The 23,291-nt window shown below is 36.6% G+C and overlaps 1 protein-coding gene across 1 annotated transcript in view; it reads left to right on the plus strand.

Moving 5' to 3' along the window:
• The window catches only part of C4H6orf118 (chromosome 4 C6orf118 homolog), a 113,258-nt gene that overhangs the window by 16,259 nt on the left and 73,708 nt on the right, over positions 1-23,291 (plus strand). Inside the window, exon 4 of the mRNA XM_053709163.1 lies at positions 20,999-21,123. Within this exon, the coding sequence (XP_053565138.1) occupies positions 20,999-21,123 (125 nt within the window). The remainder of the gene's footprint in view (positions 1-20,998; positions 21,124-23,291) is intronic.

Below are 23,291 nucleotides of genomic sequence, written 5' to 3' on the forward strand. Positions count from 1 at the left end.
CGTTATAAAAGTTCTCAGCTTGATGATGAACTCAGTTACAACCAATAGGACAAACAGAGACAAGACAGTGCCAAACACAGAAGTGTCCAAATGGCTTCTTCACAGCACCCTGCAACAACAACTATATATAACGGTAACATAAAAGTTAACAAATTTCTATGCTACATAATGTTTCCTTAAAAACAAAAATTGATGAGAAATTACAAACTTTCATGTGGTTTCTACACACAAACACACACATATTTACATACACTAAAGCCTTCACATGCCTTCAGTCCATCACAGGTTTTTGCCATTTGAATTAGTTAAAGCAAAAAACGAAAAGAGAGTCACTGTCAGCTCAGAATGAACATGAACTGAAAAAACTTCCTTGATACTTCAACAGGCCAGTGTCATTTAGGGTTCAGTTTCTATTAGCTTTCACAAAAAGGTTTTCATCCATGAAAGCCATTTCTTAGGGATCAGCTTAAATAATCAGCGTTCTTCATTTTTTTTGAGGAGAGGAAAGAAAGATGCTGAGTCCCAAAGTATATCCATAGGTTTATTGGATACAGGCCTGCTCATGTATCAAGGTGTTTCCTTTGGCTGATGCGTACATGCGCTTCATCAGAGACCTTCTTCATTTTTTCATAAAAGTTTAATCTTTATCCATATTGCATTTGCATAGTTTCCATGTGTAGTAATGAATTTTCTTTTTGAGTATAATATGCATCCATTTCTTTTCAAATGAGCACGATAAAACATATGGCTTCAGCTGCATGGATTCATAGCAAAATAAATCTGTACTCACATAACAGATTTATTTTGTTTTTAATTTAGCTCATAGGAGTGGGGGCTTCCTTTAAAAAAACAGTACACATTTCTGTTATCGTTATTTGACTACAGTCACCGAGTTATAAAGAGTAAATTGCAACGCAATGAGGATCATAATTAAGCCATGTTTTGTTTAATATTAGTATGCCGTTTGTAGATAAAAATGTATTTATAACTCAAAAATACAAGACCGTTTTGTAGATCTAACGTAATAATGTATTAAAGGGACATAAAAGTGCAAACTAAAATGCATTTTATTATTGAGCTATTTCTTGCATCTAAGTATGTGTTAACCTCTAAAATGGAGTTAAACACATGGGCGTTGATGGTAATCCTGTAGAAAAATGTATTTGCAACAGAAAAACACCATTAAGTCCATGGGGATTTTTGTAGATAAATCATTAGATACCTTTTTCTAAAGGACTGTAATCAACTCCATTGTTAAAATCAACTGCTGAGCAACAATGCACTACTGGGAGCTAGCTGAACACATTGGGTGAGACAATGACAAGAAGCATAAGTGTGTTTAGCCACCAATCACCAGTTAGTTCCCAGTAGTTAATTGTTGCTTAGGAGCCTATCTAGATAAGGTTTTAAACAAAGGATACCAAAATAATTAAATACATTTGTCAACAGAAGTTATCTTCTTGTTTATCCATGAAACTATAAAGGGACATAAGGTGGTGAGAGTCTGTGAGCCATTACTACTGGAATTCAACTCCTGGCCACTAGGAGGAGGCAATTATACCCAACGTTCCAAAAGCTTTTAAACTTTCTCACTTCTCTGGTATCCTAGTGTTAACTTTGCCCCCACAGGAGGAAGGCGACGTATACCTATTTGAGACCCACTTTTCCCCTCACAGAGCCAGGGATAGAGGAGAGGGAAGTAAGGATTACTAGGTAGTGACAGAAAAACACCCTATGGGTGTTAGTCACAAGCCTGCCACAGGAGTCAGAGGGATTTGTCCCTAAGCCCCCTCCTGTTGGTAGAAGCTGCTACAGGTGTTGAAGGGACTGTCAGGTTCTTATTGTACTCCTTGGTAATATCCTCTGTTGTTGCTTGCACAGCACTGGATGGGCTCTCTACTGGAAGCAGTCTTTTCTACAGCTGCGTAAGCTCTGTAGAGTGGGCACATATCAGATAAGTACCTTAGGCACTCACAAAGCCCCCAGGCTATTAGTAGGTACATACACATGTATATCATAGCCAGTGGACACTTAAACAGTTACAGACAACACCATTTTATTATTTTAGTATCACCTACTATACATTTATATTATTTGTGTATTTAGGATATGTGTGCTTACAATGTGAGTGTGGTTCTTGTATGCCCTTCTGTGTTTGTATAACTTTTCTTGGCACAAGAGTTTTTATTAAAGAGAGAGTCAATACCAGAGTTGTTGTTGTTTAAAAATATAGATAATCCCTTTATTACCCATTCCCTAGTTTTGCATAACCAACACAGTTATAATAATACACTTTTTACCTCTGTAATTACCTTGTATCTAAGCTTCTGCAAACTGCCCCCTTATTTCAGTTATTTTATCAGACTTGCATTTTAGCCAATCAGTGCTGAATCCTAGGTAACTTTATGTGCATGAGCACAATGTTATCTATATGACACACATGAACTAACGTCCCCTCTAGTGGTGAAAAACTGTCAAAATGTATGCACATAAGAGGTGGCCTTCAAAGTCTAAGAAATTAGCATATGAACCTCCTAGGGTTAGCTTTCAACTAAGAATACCAAGAACAAAGCATAATTGGTGATGAAAGTAAATTGGAAAGTTTTTTAAAATTGCATGCTGTATTTGAATCCTGAAAGTTTATTTTGGACTTGACTGTCCCTTTAAAGGGGAATAAAATCCATTTTTTTACATTCATTATTTATAAAGAGCATGCAATTTTAATCAACTTTCTAATTTACTTCTATTATCTAATTAGCTTCATTCTCTTGATATTTTTTTGCGGGAAAGCATACCTAGATATGCTCAGTAGCTGCTGATTGGTAGATGCACATAGATGCCTCTTATTATTGGCTCACCCATGTGCATTGCTATTTCTTCAACAAAGGATATCTAAAAAATGAAGCAAATTAGATAATAAAGTAAATTGGAATGTTATTTTAAATGTTATTCTTTTCCTAAATCATGAAAGAAAATGTTTGGGTTTAGTGTCCCTTTAAGGGACTTAACTTTAGCCTTACATTTGTATTTTGGTGCAGCCTCATAGCACTTACGGTTCCTACTTCATGAAAGGGACGCTACAGGGTCATGCTTCTGTTTTATCAGATCAATTTCGAATAGTTTTCTAGCCGTCCTCGTTTTTTGGGATTTTTATATCCCCTCATTGCCGTAACATCTGCTTTATGCAGAAGCACGTCAGCGCCATGCTTCTCCATTTATAATATCTTTTAGCGTGGTTCAGTTTCCTATCAGTTCTAAATTTTGCAGTTGAGCTACTGAGCGTGCCCTTGTTTAATTTTTCATGCTCCAATTTCCTTTAGGGCACCCAAGGTTAGCATGGCAGGTTGGTAATGCTAGTGTTAATCCCTTTCTCTGATGCTCTATTTCTGTTCTTATCTAGCAGCCTTTTTCTATATAAGGTGGTTTGGAGGGGATATTTATATAATTTATTTATAACATCTATTCCCTATGTTTTATGGGACATGAACATTTTATTTCACAGAGGGAATCTCTATATTGTTTTTAAAGTATAAACAAATTACTTTTCCTCTCCTTTTACTCATGCACTATCCGTTAATGTTTTATAAGATATTGCAATATTTTTGGTGTGTATCAGTCTGTGTATGTCTAGAGAGCGAACTAGCTTTGTTCCCCGTTTATCTCATACTAATTCTTGGAAGAAAGAGATCTGCTTATTATTTATATGTTTTTCAACATGTGTTTATCAATCTTGTTCATGTGTATCTACAGGTCAACTTTGCAATGTTTACTTAGATAGCATTATGCTTACTCAGACTAATGTTATCTTTCCAAGAATGTATATTTACCTAATTATGTATCTCACAATTATTTCTACTTTAGGGTCCTTGTTCTCTCCCTCTTGTGAACTTCTCAAGGATCGAAGTAAAATTTTGCTCAAGGTTTCAAAGTCCTTTTATAAGTTTACCCTGTACTGAAGTTGTGGCGGCTAAGCCTCACCCAAGTACAGTAATACCTAAATTCTGAATCACTATATTTAGTAGACATGTCTAATTCTATGGTCTCTCACTCACCAAAGTAGACCATGCTTTATTTGTCCTCCAAATTGTTCTAAATTATGAGGATCCTGATCAAGATATGTAAGACATATACCTGTAGCTTAGGATCTACAATTCTGCAGATACAGAATCAATACCCATGTCAGATCGGAGATGTGGCAGTCGATGTCTTTAAGAAGAGCCCTAGAGGGTATCTTAATAGCCCTATTATTGTCAATTTGCTGTTTTTCTACTTCTGGTAATCCTCTAGACGCTGTTTATATTCCTGACACAATTTTGGAATTTATTTCCAAGGAATAAGCCATGCATGGACTTAAGTTATGCTTTGATTAATATTTTCCAAAGTGGAGGTGAAAATTACCACTTTATTCTTTTGATTTACCATTCCCTTTAAGGATAGTTCTTTTTTCAGGGACCCTATTGATAAGAAATATGTATTCTTTCCATAAAAAGGCCTTGTTTTCTACAAATGGGTTTCCAGTTTACAACAGTTTTGACCTCTCTGGGGTAATCGCTGTCTTTTCACTTTGATGTGAAAATCTGTCTAATTCCGCTTTTGAAGATTTTCAAAACCCTTTAAATCTGCTAAATTCAGCATGTCATTTTAGTCATTATTCATATTAATGCCAAGATATGACTTTAGCAGTCTACCCAGATAAGCTCTATAGCTCACTTCATGCTTCCTTAATATTCTTATACTCAAGGAACATCACTAGTACCTACATTTTATCCTTCTAGAAAAATGTTTTTTGTTTGTGGTTTTTCCATGGAACTTACTATAGCTTCCAGATTTTTGTATAGGCTCTGGGAACTACTTAGGCTGTTGGCACTTTTTAAAAAAAAAAAAATATTTTTAATAGATAGTATTATTATTAGTGACTGTAACTGTACTTTTAAATATAATTTTGATGCATTTTATGCAACTTTTTAGTCAAGAGTAACAGTTAAAATTCGCTGGAGAGAGAGATTTTTTTTGCAACCTTGGTTTGCTATTTCCTTAGTGCAGGGATTACAATCTGTTTTCTTAGTTCTCCTTTTGGACTCCTCTGTAAAACAGTCTCTGTTCTAATTGTTTATCTCCACTCCAGTTTTCTAGAGGCGTTTTTTATTTGTCCTTTGTGGACAAAAATTTCTGCCAGCCTCTTGAGTTGGGGTGCATTCTGGAAATTAAGGTGAGCGCAAGGAGTTGGTTTCCTCAGGATGTGAGGTTTCTGTTAAAGATCTTCATGTTTTGTGCAATCTTCTTACTTCTTAGACTTACCTTTTTATCCTCAAATGAGATACTTGTCTCTGTTTCAAGTCAATGTCAGCGTGACAGCAACAAATTTTGATCTTCAGAAGGGATATTCTAGTTTCTTTACCAATAAGGGAAGTTACTTGAATTTTACTTGAACTAAGTTCTGTGCTCTTTCTGCATCTCAGTTTCTTAAGGCTCCTTACAGCTATTTGGTATTTCATCTAGCTTACCTTTTTTTTTCTTCATTTGCTGTACCACTCATAGTATCATAGTTAAAATCAAATACTTTCGCTAATCAGTATTTCTGATTACTCCAGCTAGATCATGCAAATCTGTTGATGTAGACCTATATTGGATATTCCTATTCCGTCTTACTATATTTTGTTTTTTACAGTTGAGTCAATACCTTAGGGCCAGATTATGAGTTGAGCACAAAATATTGCTTACGCTAAAGTGATATTTGCGCTCAACTGAATAATACCAGCTCCTGCTAATGTGTGCTGGTATTACAAGTTAGGTGCAATGCAAGAGTGCACTTCCATAGGCTCCAATGGGAGCCTTGTTCTGATACTGTCATACACGGCACAGAACCTAAGCGCAGCAATTTTAAATATATACTTATTTCAATATATGAAATAACTCAGTTAAAGAACTACGTTCTTCACTGTAAATAGCTGCGCACACAAAAAAATATATATTTTAAAATTTATAATAAATAAATTAATAAAAAATCAATTTGATAAGATAATTAACTTATCTGTGATAAAATACATTTCATAGAGTATTTTCCTCTTGTTAAAATTGATGATCCACAAGAAGTACTGGCTGCTTGACAAAGAAGCCCTGAGGTTTAAATCCAAGTCCAACAGTAGTGATTATCTAAAAAAATCAAGCGCACAAAAGCACCTCTCATAGTGCAATACATTTTTATACAATCTAGATAGAAGTTCACAAAAACAAATATCCCATACAGGTGGGTACTCACAAAAGAGCCCTCAATCAAATGAGGTAAGATGCAGGCACAGGTATATAAATTAAAGATGTAACCCCTTTCGCTTGATGCAGTCAAAAGTTCTTTCTCATCAGGAGTACAAAACGTATCTCTATAAATGCTGTATCCAACGAACAGTAACAGCTTCAATTGCCAGTATAGCTCGAGTGACTGAATACAGAAACAAACAAGTGTTTGCAAAAAACGCCAGATGCCGAGCATCGACGTTGTGTGATGTAAGGTGGGTGTGGGCTAACGCGTTTCACTGGGAATCCGCTTCATCAGAGGCTTTTGACAGCCCACCTTACTACTGACATTAACATACAGGCAAGAGCACGCCCACTTATACATCACAATATGTTTAAACCAATCCTATTCGCCAGTTTACATGGCTTACCCGGGAATGATGTAATTTTAAAGGATACCTTACTGACAAGTATCCTATAGTGTTTAAATACTCATAATAATCTATTCTTGCTTCACACAATTATTGTAACATTTAAGCTGTAAATACATGGTAACAGTATGCAGCTTTTGCCATAATCCATAAAAGATGAAATATAAAAAAACTTCATATATATATTTATATAACAATTTCCAAAAAATGGGACATAATACACATTGAATCCTTTTCTTATATAAAACTATATAAATAAATAAATCTACCCAATGGATCATACAATAAATAAACTGTTTAAAACCCTAAACATGATCCTAGAAAACCAGGGGATGAGGAACATAAAAATATAAATAACAAAAATAGGGGATGAGCTCTTCATTTTCTGATATTTGTATGTAGCTATTTTAAAACCAAATCAACAATTCTGGAGTCAAAGAGATGATGAATCTCAGTATATAAGGTAACCAAAATAAAAGATAAGTCCCTAAAATTATAATTTTTGTTTATGAATTAATAATTAAATTAATTTCAATATGTTTAAAAAGTAAACCCCACAATTTTATTTGCATGTATATTTTTTATTGTATTTTCCAGAGGTTGAGTTTGTATATTAATTGTAACGTGTTAATTAATTCGACTAAGCACTGAAAACGGAATTAATCGGATAAAATTGTATTTATTTTATATTTAAACCTAATCCATAAGATATCCATTCGAATCTCATGGAACATAAAAATTGGAAAAATAAAAACTATAAAAATTAATTGAAATAAAATCTTCTCTACTCTCAAAATATAGATAAAGGGTTGATATAAAATATGATATAAGACCACATTTCTGTTTTTCCTATATAGTAAATGACTACACTAAGAAAGCCGGGATAGCCACTTCCTTGTTCATTCCCAGGGGTTCTAGAGTTTGTAGACGGTGGATTCAGAAGGTTTCCCTCTGTCTCAATAGGAGTAACCTATTTCCTCGTCTTTCATCAAGAACTACCTGTTCTATTGCTTTGAATCTAAGACCAGAATTGTCATTGTTGTGGAAATCACTAAAATGGCCAATTACACCATGTGTCACATTTCCCTTTTCGATATTCTTTAGATGTTCCATTGTTCAGATGTTTTTGTGAACTTCTATCTAGATTGTATTAAAATTTATTGCACTATGAGAGGTGCTTTTGTGCGCTTGATTTTTTAGATAATCACTTATATGAATATATACATACATATTTATGTGTTAATATGTGTATTTGGGCTGGGCTCTCTCTCCCACCCTCACTGTGAGGTTGACATCTGCTGCACCTCTTATTTACATAGGCCTAGATTTAGAGTTTTGTCGGTAACGACCCGCGTAGCTAACGCTGGCTTTTTTCTGGCCGCACCTTTTAAATACCTCTGGTATTGAGAGTTCACAGAATGGCTGCGTTAGGCTCCAAAAAGGGAGCGTACAGGCATATTTAACGCCACTGCAACTCTCGATACCAGAGTTGCTTACGGACGCGGCCAGCTTCAAAAACGTGCTCGTGCACGATTCCCCCATAGAAAACAATGGGGCTGTTTGAGCTGAAAAAAAACCTAACACCTGCAAAAAAGCCGCGTTCAGCTCCTAACGCAGCCCCATTGTTTCCTATGGGGAAACACTTCCTACGTCTGCACCTAACACTCTAACATGTACCCCAAATCTAAACATCCCTAACCTTACACTTATTAACCCCTATTCTGCCGCCCCCGCTATCGCTGACCCCTGCATATTATTATTAACCCCTAATCTGCCGCTCCGTAAACCGCCGCTACTTACATTATCCCTATGTACCCCTAATCTGCTGCCCCTAACACTGCCGACCCCTATATTATATTTATTAACCCCTAATCTGCCCCCCACAACGTCGCCTCCACCTAACTACACTTATTAACCCCTAATCTGCCGAGCGGACCGCACCGCTATTATAATAAAGTTATTAACCCCTAATCCGCCTCACTAACCCTATAATAAATAGTATTAACCCCTAATCTGCCCTCCCTAACATCGCCGACACCTAACTTCAAACATTAACCCCTAATCTGCCGACTGGAGCTCACCGCTATTCTAATAAATGTATTAACCCCTAAAGCTAAGTCTAACCCTAACACTAATACCACCCTAAATTAAATATAATTTACATCTAACGAAATTAATTAACTCTTATTAAATAAATTATTCCTATTTAAATCTAAATACTTACCTGTAAAATAAACCCTAATATAGCTACAACATAAATTATAATTATATTATAGCTATTTTAGGATTAATATTTATTTTACAGGCAACTTTGTATTTATTTTAACCAGGTACAATAGCTATTAAATAGTTAAGAACTATTTAATAGCTAAAATAGTTAAAATAATTACAAAATTACCTGTAAAATAAATCCTAACCTAAGTTACAATTAAACCTAACACTACACTATCAATAAATTAATTAAATAAACTACCTACAATTATCTACAATTAAACCTAACACTACACTATCAAGAAATTATTTAAATACAATATCTACAATTATCTACAATTAAACCTAACACTACACTATCAAGAAATTATTTAAATACAATATCTACAAATAAATACAATGAAATAAACTAACTAAAGTACAAAAAATAAAAAAGAACTAAGTTACAAAAAATAAAAAAATATTTACAAACATTAGAAAAATATTACAACAATTTTAAACTAATTACACCTACTCTAAGCCCCCTAATAAAATAACAAAGCCCCCCAAAATAAAAAAATGCCCTACCCTAGTCTAAATTAAAAAAAGTTCAAAGCTCTTTTACCTTACCAGCCCTGAACAGGGCCCTTTGCGGGGCATGCCCCAAGAAATTCAGCTCTTTTGCCTGTAAAAAAAAACATACAATACTCCCCCCAACATTACAACCCACCACCCACATACCCCTAATCTAACCCAAACCCCCCTTAAATAAACCTAACACTAAGCCCCTGAAGATCTTCCTACCTTATCTTCACCATACCAGGTTCACCGATCAGTCCTCGGAAGTGTTGATCCAAGCCCAAGCGGGGGGCTGAAGAGTGACGTCCATCCTCGGGCTGAAGTCTGGATCCAAGCAGCGGCTGAAGAAATCCATCATCGGGCTGAAGTCGGAAGTCCATCATCGGGATGAAGTCTTCTATCAAGCCGCATCTTTAATCTTCTTTCTTCTGGAACGGAGCGGAATCATCTTCTTCCAAGCCGACGCGGAACATCCTCTTCAAACGACGACTAGACGACGAATGACGGTTCCTTTAAATGACGTCATCCAAGATGGTGTCCCTCGAATTCCGATTGGCTGATAGGATTCTATCAGCCAATCGGAATTAAGGTAGGAATATTCTGATTGGCTGATGGAATCAGCCAATCAGAATCAAGTTCAATCCGATTGGCTGATCCAATCAGCCAATCAGATTGAGCTCGCATTCTATTGGCTGTTCCGATCAGCCAATAGAATGCGAGCTCAATCTGATTGGCTGATTGGATCAGCCAATCGGATTGAACTTGATTCTGATTGGCTGATTCCATCAGCCAATCAGAATATTCCTACCTTAATTCCGATTGGCTGATAGAATCCTATCAGCCAATCGGAATTCGAGGGACGCCATCTTGGATGATGTCATTTAAAGGAACCGTCATTCGTCGTCTAGTCGTCGGTTGAAGAGGATGTTCCGCGTCGGCTTGGAAGAAGATGGTTCCGCTCCGCTCCAGAAGAAAGAAGATTGAAGATGCGGCTTGATAGAAGACTTCATCCCGATGATGGACTTCCGACTTCAGCCTGATGATGGATTTCTTCAGCCGCTGCTTGGATCCAGACTTCAGCCCGAGGATGGACGTCACTCTTCAGCCCCCCGCTTGGGCTTGGATCAACACTTCCAAGGACCGATCGGTGAACCTGGTATGGTGAAGATAAGGTAGGAAGATCTTCAGGGGCTTAGTGTTAGGTTTATTTAAGGGGGGTTTGGGTTAGATTAGGGGTATGTGGGTGGTGGGTTGTAATGTTGGGGGGGGGTATTGTATGTTTTTTTTTTACAGGCAAAAGAGCTGAATTTCTTGGGGCATGCCCTGCAAAGGGCCCTGTTCAGGGCTGGTAAGGTAAAAGAGCTTTGAACTTATTTAATTTAGAATAGGGTAGGGCATTTTTTATTTTGGGGGGCTTTGTTATTTTATTAGGGGGCTTAGAGTAGGTGTAATTAGTTTAAAATTGTTGTAATATTTTTCTAATGTTTGTAAATATTTTTTTATTTTTTGTACTTTAGTTAGTTTATTTCATTGTAGTTATTTGTCGATATTTTATTTAAATAATTTATTGATAGTGTAGTGTTAGGTTTAATTGTAGATAATTGTAGGTATTGTATTTAATTAATTTATTGATAGTGTAGTGTTAGGTTTAATTGTAGATAATTGTAGGTAGTTTATTTAATTAATTTATTGATAGTGTAGTGTTAGGTTTAATTGTAACTTAGGTTAGGATTTATTTTACAGGTAATTTTGTAATTATTTTAACTATTTTAGCTATTAAATAGTTCTTAACTATTTAATAGCTATTGTACCTGGTTAAAATAAATAGAAAGTTACCTGTAAAATAAATATTAATCCTAAAATAGCTATAATATAATTATAATTTATGTTGTAGCTATATTAGGGTTTATTTTACAGGTAAGTATTTAGCTTTAAATAGGAATAATTTATTTAATAAGAGTTAATTTATTTTGTTAGAATAAAATTATATTTAATTTAGGGGGGTGTTAGGGTTAGGGTTAAAATTAGCTCTAGGGGTTAAAAAATTTATTAGAGTAGCGGTGAGCTCCGATCGGCAGATTAGGGGTTAATACTTGAAGTTAGGTGTCGGCAATGTTAGGGAGGGCAGATTAGGGGTTAATACTATTTATTATAGGGTTATTGAGGCGGGAGTGAGGCGGATTAGGGGTTAATAACTTTATTATAGTAGCAGTGAGATCCGCTCGGCAGATTAGGGGTTAATAAGTGTAGGCAGGTGGAGGCGACGTTGAGGGGGGCAGGTTAGGGGTTAATAAATATAATATAGGGGTCGGCGATGTTAGGGGCAGCAGATTAGGGGTACATAAGGATAACGTAAGTAGCGGCGCTTTGCGGTCGGCAGATTAGGGGTTAATTATTGTAGGTAGCTGTGGCGACGTTGTGGGGGGCAGGTTAGGGGTTAATAAATATAATATAGGGGTCGGCGGTGTTAGGGGCAGCAGATTAGGGGTACATAAGTATAACGTAGGTGGCGGTCGGCAGATTAGGGGTTAAAAAAATGTAATCGAGTGGCGGCGATGTGGGGGGACCTCGGTTTAGGGGTACATAGGTAGTTTATGGGTGTTAGTGTACTTTAGAGCACAGTAGTTAAGAGCTTTATGAACCGGCGTTAGCCCAGAAAGCTCTTAACTACTGAATTTTTTCTTCGGCTGGAGTTTTGTCGTTAGAATTCTAACGCTCACTTCAGACACGACTCTAAATACCGGAGTTAGAAAGATCCCATTGAAAAGATAGGATACGCAATTGACGTAAGAGGATCTGCGGTATGGAAAAGTCGCGGCTGAAAAGTGAGCGTTAGACCCTTTCCTGACTGACTCCAAATACCGGCGGTAGCCTAAAACCAGCGTTAGGAGCCTCTAACGCTGGTTTTCACGGCTACCGCCAAACTCTAAATCTAGGCCATAGCTTTTTAACACAACAGTATTGAAGTTTTCATTATAGTCAGTGGTTTCAACAGGTGAAAACAGCTATTCAAAATGACAAAATAAAGGTGACGACGGAGCTATGCATAAGCATTTTCATTCACTCCAGTGGATAAAGTGGATCATTGGGAACACATTCCATTTTACAGTGCAGTGAATACCATTTTAAAGGGACATGAAACCCAAAAAATGTATTTCATGATTCAGATAGAGAATACAATTTTAAACAACTTTCCAATTTACTTCTATTATTTAATTTGCTTGCTGCTCTTGTTATCCTTTGCTGAAAGGTTTATCTTGGCAAGCTCAGGAGCAGCAAAGAATCTAGGTTCTAGCTGCTGATTGGTCACTGCATATATATACTGATTGTCATTGGCTCACCCATATCTTCAGTTAGAAACCAGTAGTGCATTGCTGCTCCTTCAACAAATGATACCAAGAGAATTAAACAAATTAGATAATAGAAGTAAATTAGAAAGTTGTTTAAAATTGTATTCTCTATCTGAATCATGCAAGAAAAAAAAAAAAGGGTTTTATGTCCCTTTAATGTTATAGTTTAATTAATTTTAAGGGGGAAGTTTTAATGGTTTTTATATTTAATAAATGGGTTTAACAAACTAGGAAAACAGTTAGAAAATGAGGAATATTAGGGCATTTGAACTGAGTGGAAGCTGAAAAGATTTAGAAGTATCACATTGTAGTAAGTACAATAGAAGGGGGTAAGTTTCAAGAAACAGTATAGCTATTACAAGTATGTGTAATGTACATAGTTATATACTGAACATTACATACGCTTTCACATTTATATTTGCAGACTATTTTTAAATATTTGAATTAGACATGCAGGGATGGAGAACACATTTAAAAATACATACCATTGCATGTGTTAGTTTGACAGTTTTTCAACAAAGCAATAATTCACATGCTTGGAGAGTAGTAGAGTGTACAGCTAAATAGATCTGACTGCATTTTTGTAAAAAATGCTTTCAAATGTTGTGTAGCAGTCCTCTGCTGTCATCTTGTGGTAGTAAAGTATATTGCATTCCCATCAACAAAAAAAGGCATGCCATATTTGCTCAATGCTTTTGTGAAGAACTGGTATGAAAGTATAAAAAATTACTATTACAAGAAAATCCTTTTAAATAAACAGGATAATTGAAAAAGTGTTATTTGCAATTTGAATTGGGTGCATTGGATCATCCAAATGATACAATGCATGGTAAAATGTCACAAAATGTAGAAAGCATCTGGGTACATAATGGTATATTTTAAATTTAAATAAGATTGAGCACACATTTCAAAAGATAATTACTTAAGTAAATGGTTATTGCTTGAACACTAACCCGACTCGCTCAAAGTAGGGAACTAACATACTCTCTCATTGACATCAATAGAGAGAAAAATGGGAAAAAACACCCATACTTGTGCGCTAACTCGAATCGCCATAAGACCCCTACTCTAATAACCCCTAAACAACCACATAGCTCATCGCTGATTCTCCACTACACTATTAACAAAGGAACCTACATTATTAACCCCTAAACTGCCACTCCACACATTCCAAAGTAACCTACACTATTAACCCCTAAACTGTCACATGACACCCCCCACCACAAAATAACCCACTAACTTCTAAACTCCCTAACCTAACACCCCCTAAGTTACCCTAGAATAGATTAATCTTACCTTTAAAAAAAAAACAACCTTTACAAAAATAAAATCTTTCCTTTACAAAAAAAACAACCTACATTACTTTAAAAAAAAAATAACATTACAAAAAAATAAAAAACCTAGCATTGCAAAAAAAAAAAAGAAACCTAACATTTAAAACAATTTAAAATCTAAAATGATAAAAAAGGTAGTTTTTTTTTTTTTTAAAAGTAAGGTTAGTCTATTTTGGAGTAACTAAGAGGGTGTTAGGTCAGGGGTTTAGATTTTAGTGGGTTATTTTGCAGTGGGGTGTGTGGCGGTTTAGTGGTTAATGGTTGCTTTGCGATTTGGGGCGGTTTAGGGGTTAATAATATAGAAGGTTACTTTGTGATGTGGGGGTGGCGGTTTAGGGGTTAATGGCGTAGAAGTTACTTTGTGGTAGGGTGTGTGGTGGTTTAGAAAATATAGGGAGCATAAATTACTGTGAATTCAAACAAATGAATTTGTGGTAATTTTAATAGCGTGCCACTTGTAATATGGATTTGAGGGTTAAAAGCACTGTGATCTTGCGATCGTGTTTACGCTTCTCACGCTAATGATAGAGCTCCACTCGTAATCTAGCCCTTAGTATTTTAAGAGAGGGAGATGTCTTACATCATCAGCATTAGCTGATATTCTCTGATGCTTATTATCACAATAAAATTAATACCCGTTGGATATTTTTTTTTATTGCTCAATTTTTGGATTTTAACCATAACATGATCCACTAAGAATTTAAACAAACAAAAGGTTGTTCCAGCCACCAAAACTTTTAAAAAAGACCTTTATTATTTCACATAGGGTCCCCAGAAAAAATTACTACAGATTTTTGGAGTATCAGTGGGACGCGGCAGGTCCTGGGTTCCGTGCCCCACAAGCCAAAGGTATAAATGCGCTGTTTTCCAAACTACCTGTGAAGATTGCCACTAAGAATTTAACCATGTATAATCCACTAATAATTCAGCAAGAGATTTTTACCTTTCATACTAATTATATGAACCTAATGCCTACTCCACCTCCTATCTCAGTTACAGTCAAATAGTAAATAATTTACTAAATTCATACTGACTCTAAAATGGCCTAATGAATGTTATTTTGGCATTTGCATCAGATATGCACCTCTGCATCTTGCTTGGACAACAGTTCGAGTGGCCCAACTTTCCCTGTAAAAGTGTGTAAATTAATACATATCTGTAAATTTACATAAAGGGGATAGAAATATTACCTCTATCTTCTGAACAACGCAGATTACCCTATTTTGGGCTAGATTACAAGTGGCATGCAATCGATTGCGCTCAGGTTTTCACAACCGTTTGCGCACCGGTTAAATTGCACTCATGTTACAAGTTGAGCGCAATCGCGATTTATGCTAGAATTTCAGAGCTGTGGTTTAGTGTTTTGTGAAATTAAAAAGTGTCACAAAACACATAAAAAATATATTACAAAATACACAAAAGGGGGGGTAGTTATCAAGCCGTCTACTTTTCTGGCTTCGCCGGCCCAATACGCCCACCTAAGCTCGCCTACCTTTGCCGCCGCGGACCTGAAAAAATACGCCTAAGTTATCAAATAAAGCTGTCAAAAAGCCGCGGGGCGATGAGCAGCGGACTGTGACAGTTATCACTCATCCGATCTCGCTGCTCTTCGGCTTTTTCCCAGCTTTATTGCTAGCCTGTCACTAAGCACTCACACTAAACTACACTGTTCTATCCCTATACCGGCGCCCCCGGAGCCCCCCACAACTAAATAAAGTTACTAACCCCTAAACCGCCGCTCCTAGACCCTGCCACAACTCTTATAAATGTATTAACCCCTAAACCGCCGCTCCCGGACACCGCTGCCACCTACAGTATACCTAGTAACCCCTATCCTGCCCCCCCTACACCGTCGCCCTCTATTATAAAGTTATTAACCCCTATCCTGCTGATCCCGCACCTCTCCGCAACTAAATAAATAGTTTAACCCCTAAACCGCCGCTCCCTGAACCCGCCGCAACCTATATTAAACCTATTAACCCCTATCCTGCCCCCCCTACACCGTCGTCACTTATAATAAATTTATTAACCCCTAATCTGCCTCCCCTACACCGTCGCCCCCTATAATAAATTTATTAACCCCTATCCTGCCCCCCACTACGCCGCCGCCACTGTAATAAAATTATTAACCCCTAAACCTAAGTCTAACCCTAACGCACCCCTAACTTAAATATTAATTAAATAAATCTAAATAAATTAACTCTTATTAACTAAATGAATCCTATTTAAAACTAAATACTTACCTTTAAAATAAACCCTAATATAGCTACAATATAAATAATAATTATATTCTAGCTATTTTAGGATTTATTTTTATTTTACAGGTACCTTTCAATTTATTTTAACTAGGTACAATAGCTATTAAATAGTTATTAACTATTTAATAGCTTACCTAGCTAAAAGAAACTGAAATTTACCTGTAAAATAAATCCTAACCTAAGTTACAATGACACCTAACACTACACTATACTTTAATAAATTATTCCTATTTAAAAATAAATACTTACCTGTAAAAAAAACCCTAAGATAGCTACAATATAATTAATAATTATATTGTAGCTATCTTAGGATTTATATTTATTTTACAGGTAACTTTGTATTTATTTTAGCTAGTTAGAATAGTTATTAAATAGTTATTAACTATTTAATAACTACCTAGCTAAAAGAAATACAAAATTACCTGTAAAATAAATCCTAACCTAAGTTACAATTAAACCTAATACTACACTATCATTAAATTAATTAAATAAACTACCTACAAATAACTACAATTAAATACAATTACATAAACTAACTAAAGTACAAAAAATAAAAAAAGCTAAGTTACAAAAAATAAAAAAATAAGTTACAAACATGTTAAAAATATTACAACAATTTTAAGCTACTTACACCTAATCTAAGCCCCTTAATAAAATAACAAACCCCCCCAAAATAAAAAAATGCCCTACCCTATTCTAAATTAAATAAAGTTCAAAGCTCTTTTACCTTACCAGCCCTTAAAAGGGCCATTTGTGGGGGCATGCCCCAAAGAAAACAGCTCTTTTGCCTGTAAAAGAAAAATACAACCCCCCCAACATTAAAACCCACCACCCACATACCCCTAATCTAACCCAAACCCCCCTTACAAAAACCTAACACTAATCCCCTGAAGATCATCCTACCTTGTCTTCACTCAGCCGAGCAGCGATGGAACCGAAGTGGACATCCGGAGCGGAAGAAGTTAATCCTCCAAGCGGCGCTGAAGAAATCTTCCATCCGATGAAGTCATCATCCAGGCGGCGCTGAAGAAAAGTCTTCGATCCGGCCGATGTCATCTTCAAAGAGGCGATGAAGAGGTCTTCTATCCGGGCGATGTCATCTTCCAAGCCGGGTCTTGAATCTTCCTCCCGCCGACGCGGAACCTCCTTCTTCACCGACGGACTACGACGAATGAAGGCTCCTTTAAGGGACATCATCCAAGATGGCGTCCCCTCAATTCCGATTGGCTGATAGGATTCTATCAGCCAATCGGAATTAAGGTAGGAATATTCTGATTGGCTGATGGAGTCAGCCAATCAGAATCAAGTTCAATCCGATTGGCTGATCCGATCAGCCAATCAGATTGAGCTCGCATTCTATTGGCTGATCGGAACAGCCAATAGAATGCGAACTCAATCTGATTGGCTGATTCCATCAGCCAATCAGATTTTTCCTACCTTAATTCCGATTGGCTGATAGAATCCTATCAGCCAATCGGAATTGAGGGGACGCCATCTTGGATGACGTCCCTTAAAGGAGCCTTCATTCGTCGTAGTCTGTCGGTGAAGAAGGAGGTTCCGCGTCGGCGGGAGGAAGATTCAAGACCCGGCTTGGAAGATGACATCGCCCGGATAGAAGACCTCTTCAGCGCCTCTTTGAAGATGACATCGGCCGGATCGAAGACTTTTCTTCAGCGCCGCCTGGATGATGACTTCATCGGATGGAAGATTTCTTCAGCGCCGCTTGGAGGATTAACTTCTTCCGCTCCGGATGTCCACTTCGGTTCCATCGCTGCTCGGCTGAGTGAAGACAAGGTAAGATGATCTTCAGGGGATTAGTGTTAGGTTTTTGTAAGGGGTGTTTGGGTTAGATTAGGGGTATGTGGGTGGTGGGTTTTAATGTTGGGGGGGGGTTGTATTTTTCTTTTACAGGCAAAAGAGCTGTTTTCTTTGGGGCATGCCCCCACAAATGGCCCTTTTAAGGGCTGGTAAGGTAAAAGAGCTTTGAACTTTATTTAATTTAGAATAGGGTAGGGCATTTTTTTATTTTGGGGGGGTTTGTTATTTTATTAGGGGGCTTAGATTAGGTGTAAGTAGCTTAAAATTGTTGTAATATTTTTAACATGTTTGTAACTTATTTTTTTATTTTTAGTAACTTAGCTCTTTTTATTTTTTGTACTTTAGTTAGTTTATGTAATTGTATTTAATTGTAGTTATTTGTAGGTAGTTTATTTAATTAATTTAATGATAGTGTAGTATTAGGTTTAATTGTAACTTAGGTTAGGATTTATTTTACAGGTAATTTTGTATTTCTTTTAGCTAGGTAGTTATTAAATAGTTAATAACTATTTAATAACTATTCTAACTAGCTAAAATAAATACAAAGTTACCTGTAAAATAAATATAAATCCTAAGATAGCTACAATATAATTATTAATTATATTGTAGCTATCTTAGGGTTTATTTTACAGGTAAGTATTTATTTTTAAATAGGAATAATTTATTAAAGTATAGTGTAGTGTTAGGTGTAATTGTAACTTAGGTTAGGATTTATTTTACAGGTAAATTTCAGTTTCTTTTAGCTAGGTAAGCTATTAAATAGTTAATAACTATTTAATAGCTATTGTACCTAGTTAAAATAAATTGAAAGGTACCTGTAAAATAAAAATAAATCCTAAGATAGCTAGAATATAATTATTATTTATATTGTAGCTATATTAGGGTTTATTTTAAAGGTAAGTATTTAGTTTTAAATAGGATTCATTTAGTTAATAAGAGTTAATTTATTTAGATTTATTTAATTAATATTTAAGTTAGGGGGGCGTTAGGGTTAGACTTAGTTTTAGGGGTTAATAATTTTATTACAGTGGCGGCGGCGTAGTGGGGGGCAGGATAGGGGTTAATAAATTTATTATAGGTGGCGACGGTGTAGGGGGGGCAGAATAGGGGTTATTAAATTTATTATAGGTGGCGATGGTGTAGGGGGGGCAGGATAGGGGTTAATACATTTAATATAGGTTGCGGCGGGTTCAGGGAGCGGCGGTTTAGGGGTTAATACATTTATTATAGTTGCGGTGGGCTCCGGGAGCGGCGGTTTAGGGGTTAATATGTAGAGTAGCTTGCGGTGGGCTCTGGGAGCGGCGGTTTAGGGGGTAATAACTTTATTTAGTTGCGGCGGTGTAGGGGGGACAGATTAGTGGTGTTTAGACTCGGGGTACATGTTAGGGTGTTAGGTGTAGACAGCTCCCATAGGAATCAATGGGATGTCTGTCAGCAGCGAACTTGTACTTTTGATATGGTCAGACTCCCATTGATTCCTATGGGATCCGCCGCCTCCAGGGGTGGCGGTTTGAAAACCAGGTACGCTGGGCCGTAAAAGTGCCGAGCGTACCTGCTAGTTTTTTGATAACTAGCAAAAGTAGTGAGAATGTGCCGCACTTGTGTGCGGAACATCTGGAGTGACGTAAGAAGCGATCTGTGTCGGACTGAGTCCGGCTGATCGAAGCTTACGCCACAAAATTCTACTTTTGCCGGTCTTGAGCCTTTGATAACTAAGGCGTATCAGCCTCGCCACAAATACGCTGCGGAATTCCAGCGTATTTGAGGTTGACGGCTTGATAACTAGGCCCCAAGGGCTCAAAGATATGAGATCTCAGGTGTTAGAAAAAAAAGGCAGGCAAAAAACGATAACATTGAGATACACACATATACATGTCTGCATATGTTTATGTATGTATTTGTGTATGTATGTATTTACAGACATATATACACATATAAACACATAAATACATATGTACACATATATAGACATACATATAAGTGCATTGGAGCCCTTTGCTGTTAGATGAAAGCATGTTAAAGCATATTTATGCAATATTTATGTTTTCATGTCGGGCTTGTGCATATTAGTATATGCGATCGGGTACGCGAATATGAAAATATGCTATCATGTTTAAAAGCGTGTCAGACTTTTTTTACACTTTTTTTTCTCCATTGACTTCTAGGGGGGAATAGGTTATTGTTTGCACGACTAATTGCACTAGAAGTAAGTTGTTTGCACTCGTTGGGTTAGTGCGAGAGTCATAACTTTTAACTTTTAACTCATAATACCAGCGCAATCCGACGAGTGCCAAAAGTTTAATTCTAGCGCAATTAGCGCTCTAGTGGTAGCGCAAAAAACCTGCTCCACTTGTAATATGGCCCTTCGTGGTCAGTTGTTCAGCTATCAAACATAACACAGATATATAGATGGGGCAACATTCAGTAATGGATTTACTAATTTGACACATGCCATTAAAGTATGTTTAGATTATGTTATTTATGTGAAAACAAAATAATACAGGGGAACTATTAAGTGCATGTTTGGGTTAGTAGATTATTTGACAAGCAATTTATTGTAGCCCTCTGTGGAGGCCAAAGGGTTAACATAACGTATATCATTTTCATGCCACTCTTTTTATAGTAAATCAATAGTTGTCCGCATATCATATGACAGGAAAATTTCCACTTAGTGATACATCATTTTAGATGGACAGGATATAAGAAAAAAAATATTTCTTTTTTATGAGTACAGATTTTTACTTATTGCCTACATATTAAAATACATTTATAGATCTAAACATTTTTTTTATTCTGGTTTTGGACAGGTGTTTAGATCTGGATCAGGGGGCATTAGCAAAAGAGCTGTTAAAAAAGAAGATGTAGAAGCAGCTGTGATGACTGTACGTTTGCTTATACAGGAAGCAAAAGGAGCTCTAAATGAAAATGAACAGTGAGTATTATAATACTACAATAACTATATTTGATTAGTGTATACACAATATATATATATATTATTATTATTATTATACTTTATTTATAAAGCGCCAACATATTCCGCAGCGCTGTCCATGGGTACAATTCATTTAAATAAAACAATCTTATAAAACTTGTAAGAGACGAGCCAAAATTTTACAAACACATACAGGAGGAATTAAGGGCCCTATTTCTATGGGAATTTACAATCTACACACGTATTTTTTTATTTATTTTTTTCACTTCAACAAAAGTATCTTTTTGCTTCAACAAAAGGGTTTCATCCATGGAAACAATTGCCAAGGGATCGGCTTAAAAAATCAATGCTTTTCATTTTTTTCTCCCAGAAAAGTTCTTTTTCAATCTTTTTCCAGATTGTTAACAGATTCTTGAGCATAATGACTGAAAATGGATCAATAAGAATACACGTCTCCTAAACACATAGATCAAATGTGTATTTTTCCTTAAAGGGACATAAAACAAGTTGGAATAGAGACAAAATATAATAATATGTACATTAATTACTTCACCTGCAAATTTATACTGCAGTGCCTCACAATTAACCCTTTCTTTTAGTTTCTGAATTGTAAAGCTCTAACTCCCCCCACATAATTCCTTTTATGGCTGTATCTATTTCTTCTACGATACGACGAGTCCACTGATTTCATCTTTACTTGTGGGATATTATCCTCCTGCTAACAGGAAGCGGCAAAGAGCACCACAGCAGAGCTGTATATATAGCTCCTCCCTTCCCCTCCACCACCAGTCATTCTCTTTGCCTGTGTTATACTAGGAAGACATGGTGTTAGTTTTAGTTTCTTCAATCAAGAAGTTTTTTATTTTAAATGGTACCGGTGAGTACTATTTTCCTCAGGGGGATATGAAAGAAGATTTGTGCCCTGAGGTTGATGATCTTGGCAGTTGTAACTAAGATCCATGCTGGTTCCCACAAGACTTCTGAAGGTAACCATGAGACATCTTCAGGGTGGAGACCGGTTTCATGCTACAAGCAGCATTGAGGTATGTGCAGCCTTTTTATTCTGAGGAGACTTGGTATATCAGAACTGGCTGGCAGTCATTTCCCTGTATGGGAATGGGGTAAGCAGTAATCCTAATTTACAAGAGGGGTATTACTGGAGTCCCTAGCTTTTATTTATCATGGTTGACTTTATATGGGCATTGTGACATGGGAGAGACAAGAAAAACAATATTTTACGTTTTTATTTTTGGCATTAACATCCATTTGTTTGATGGTGTATTTGAGGGGTTATTTTGTGTTGCATCACTTAGGTGTAAAAACCGCTTTTCCATGCAGTTATGTTTGGTCCTACTCCGGCATTGACCTTAAGGGGCGGGGCTTATTTTCGCGCGCTCAGATGCGCACTTCATCCAGGCTAGGCAGCAGCAAGCAGTAACTCCGGTGGCTCCTGGCTGTGCAAGCTGTTCTGGAGTGTTGGAAAGTTGTTTCGAAGTACCCTGGGGGCAGGTAGGCGCCACAGAAGAGCTGTGGCAAGGTGCAGAGGGTATTTTTGACTGTAAATGACAAATTGTTGTTTTAAAGTACTTTAAGAGCCTTATTTCTGCCCTTACTTCTGGGTGCAGTAATTTTTGGATGAATCAACGATTTTAGGGTTAAATTGAGAGTAATTTAACGTTATTTGTGCATTTTGGAAAAATTGTTCACTTTTTCTTTTCTTAAAGGCGCAGTACACGTTTTTTCAAAAGTTTATTTTAAGCCATAAATAAGTGTTTAAACGACTTTTGTGGTTATTACTAGTCTGTTCAACATGTCTGACATTGAGGAATCTGAATCTCATTGTTCTATGTGTTTAGAAGCTATTGTGCAATCCCCTCTAACATTGTGTAACTCTTGTACTGAAAGAGCCTTACATTGTAAAGACCATATATTAGGTCAAGAAAGTGTGCCTAAGGATGATTCTCAGTCTGAAGAGAATCAGGATATGCCATCCAATTCTCCCCAAGTGTCACAAGCTTTAACGCCCACACAAGCGACGCCAAGTACTCCTAGTGCGTCTAACTCTTTTACTCTGCAGGAGATGGCTGCAGTTATATCAACTACCCTTACAGAGGTATTATCTAAATTACCAGTGTTGCAGGGTAAACACAGTAGGTCAGGTATTAATG

The sequence above is a fragment of the Bombina bombina genome, chromosome 4 (assembly GCF_027579735.1).
Source record: "Bombina bombina isolate aBomBom1 chromosome 4, aBomBom1.pri, whole genome shotgun sequence".
In the NCBI taxonomy this organism is placed as follows: Eukaryota; Metazoa; Chordata; class Amphibia; order Anura; family Bombinatoridae; genus Bombina; species Bombina bombina.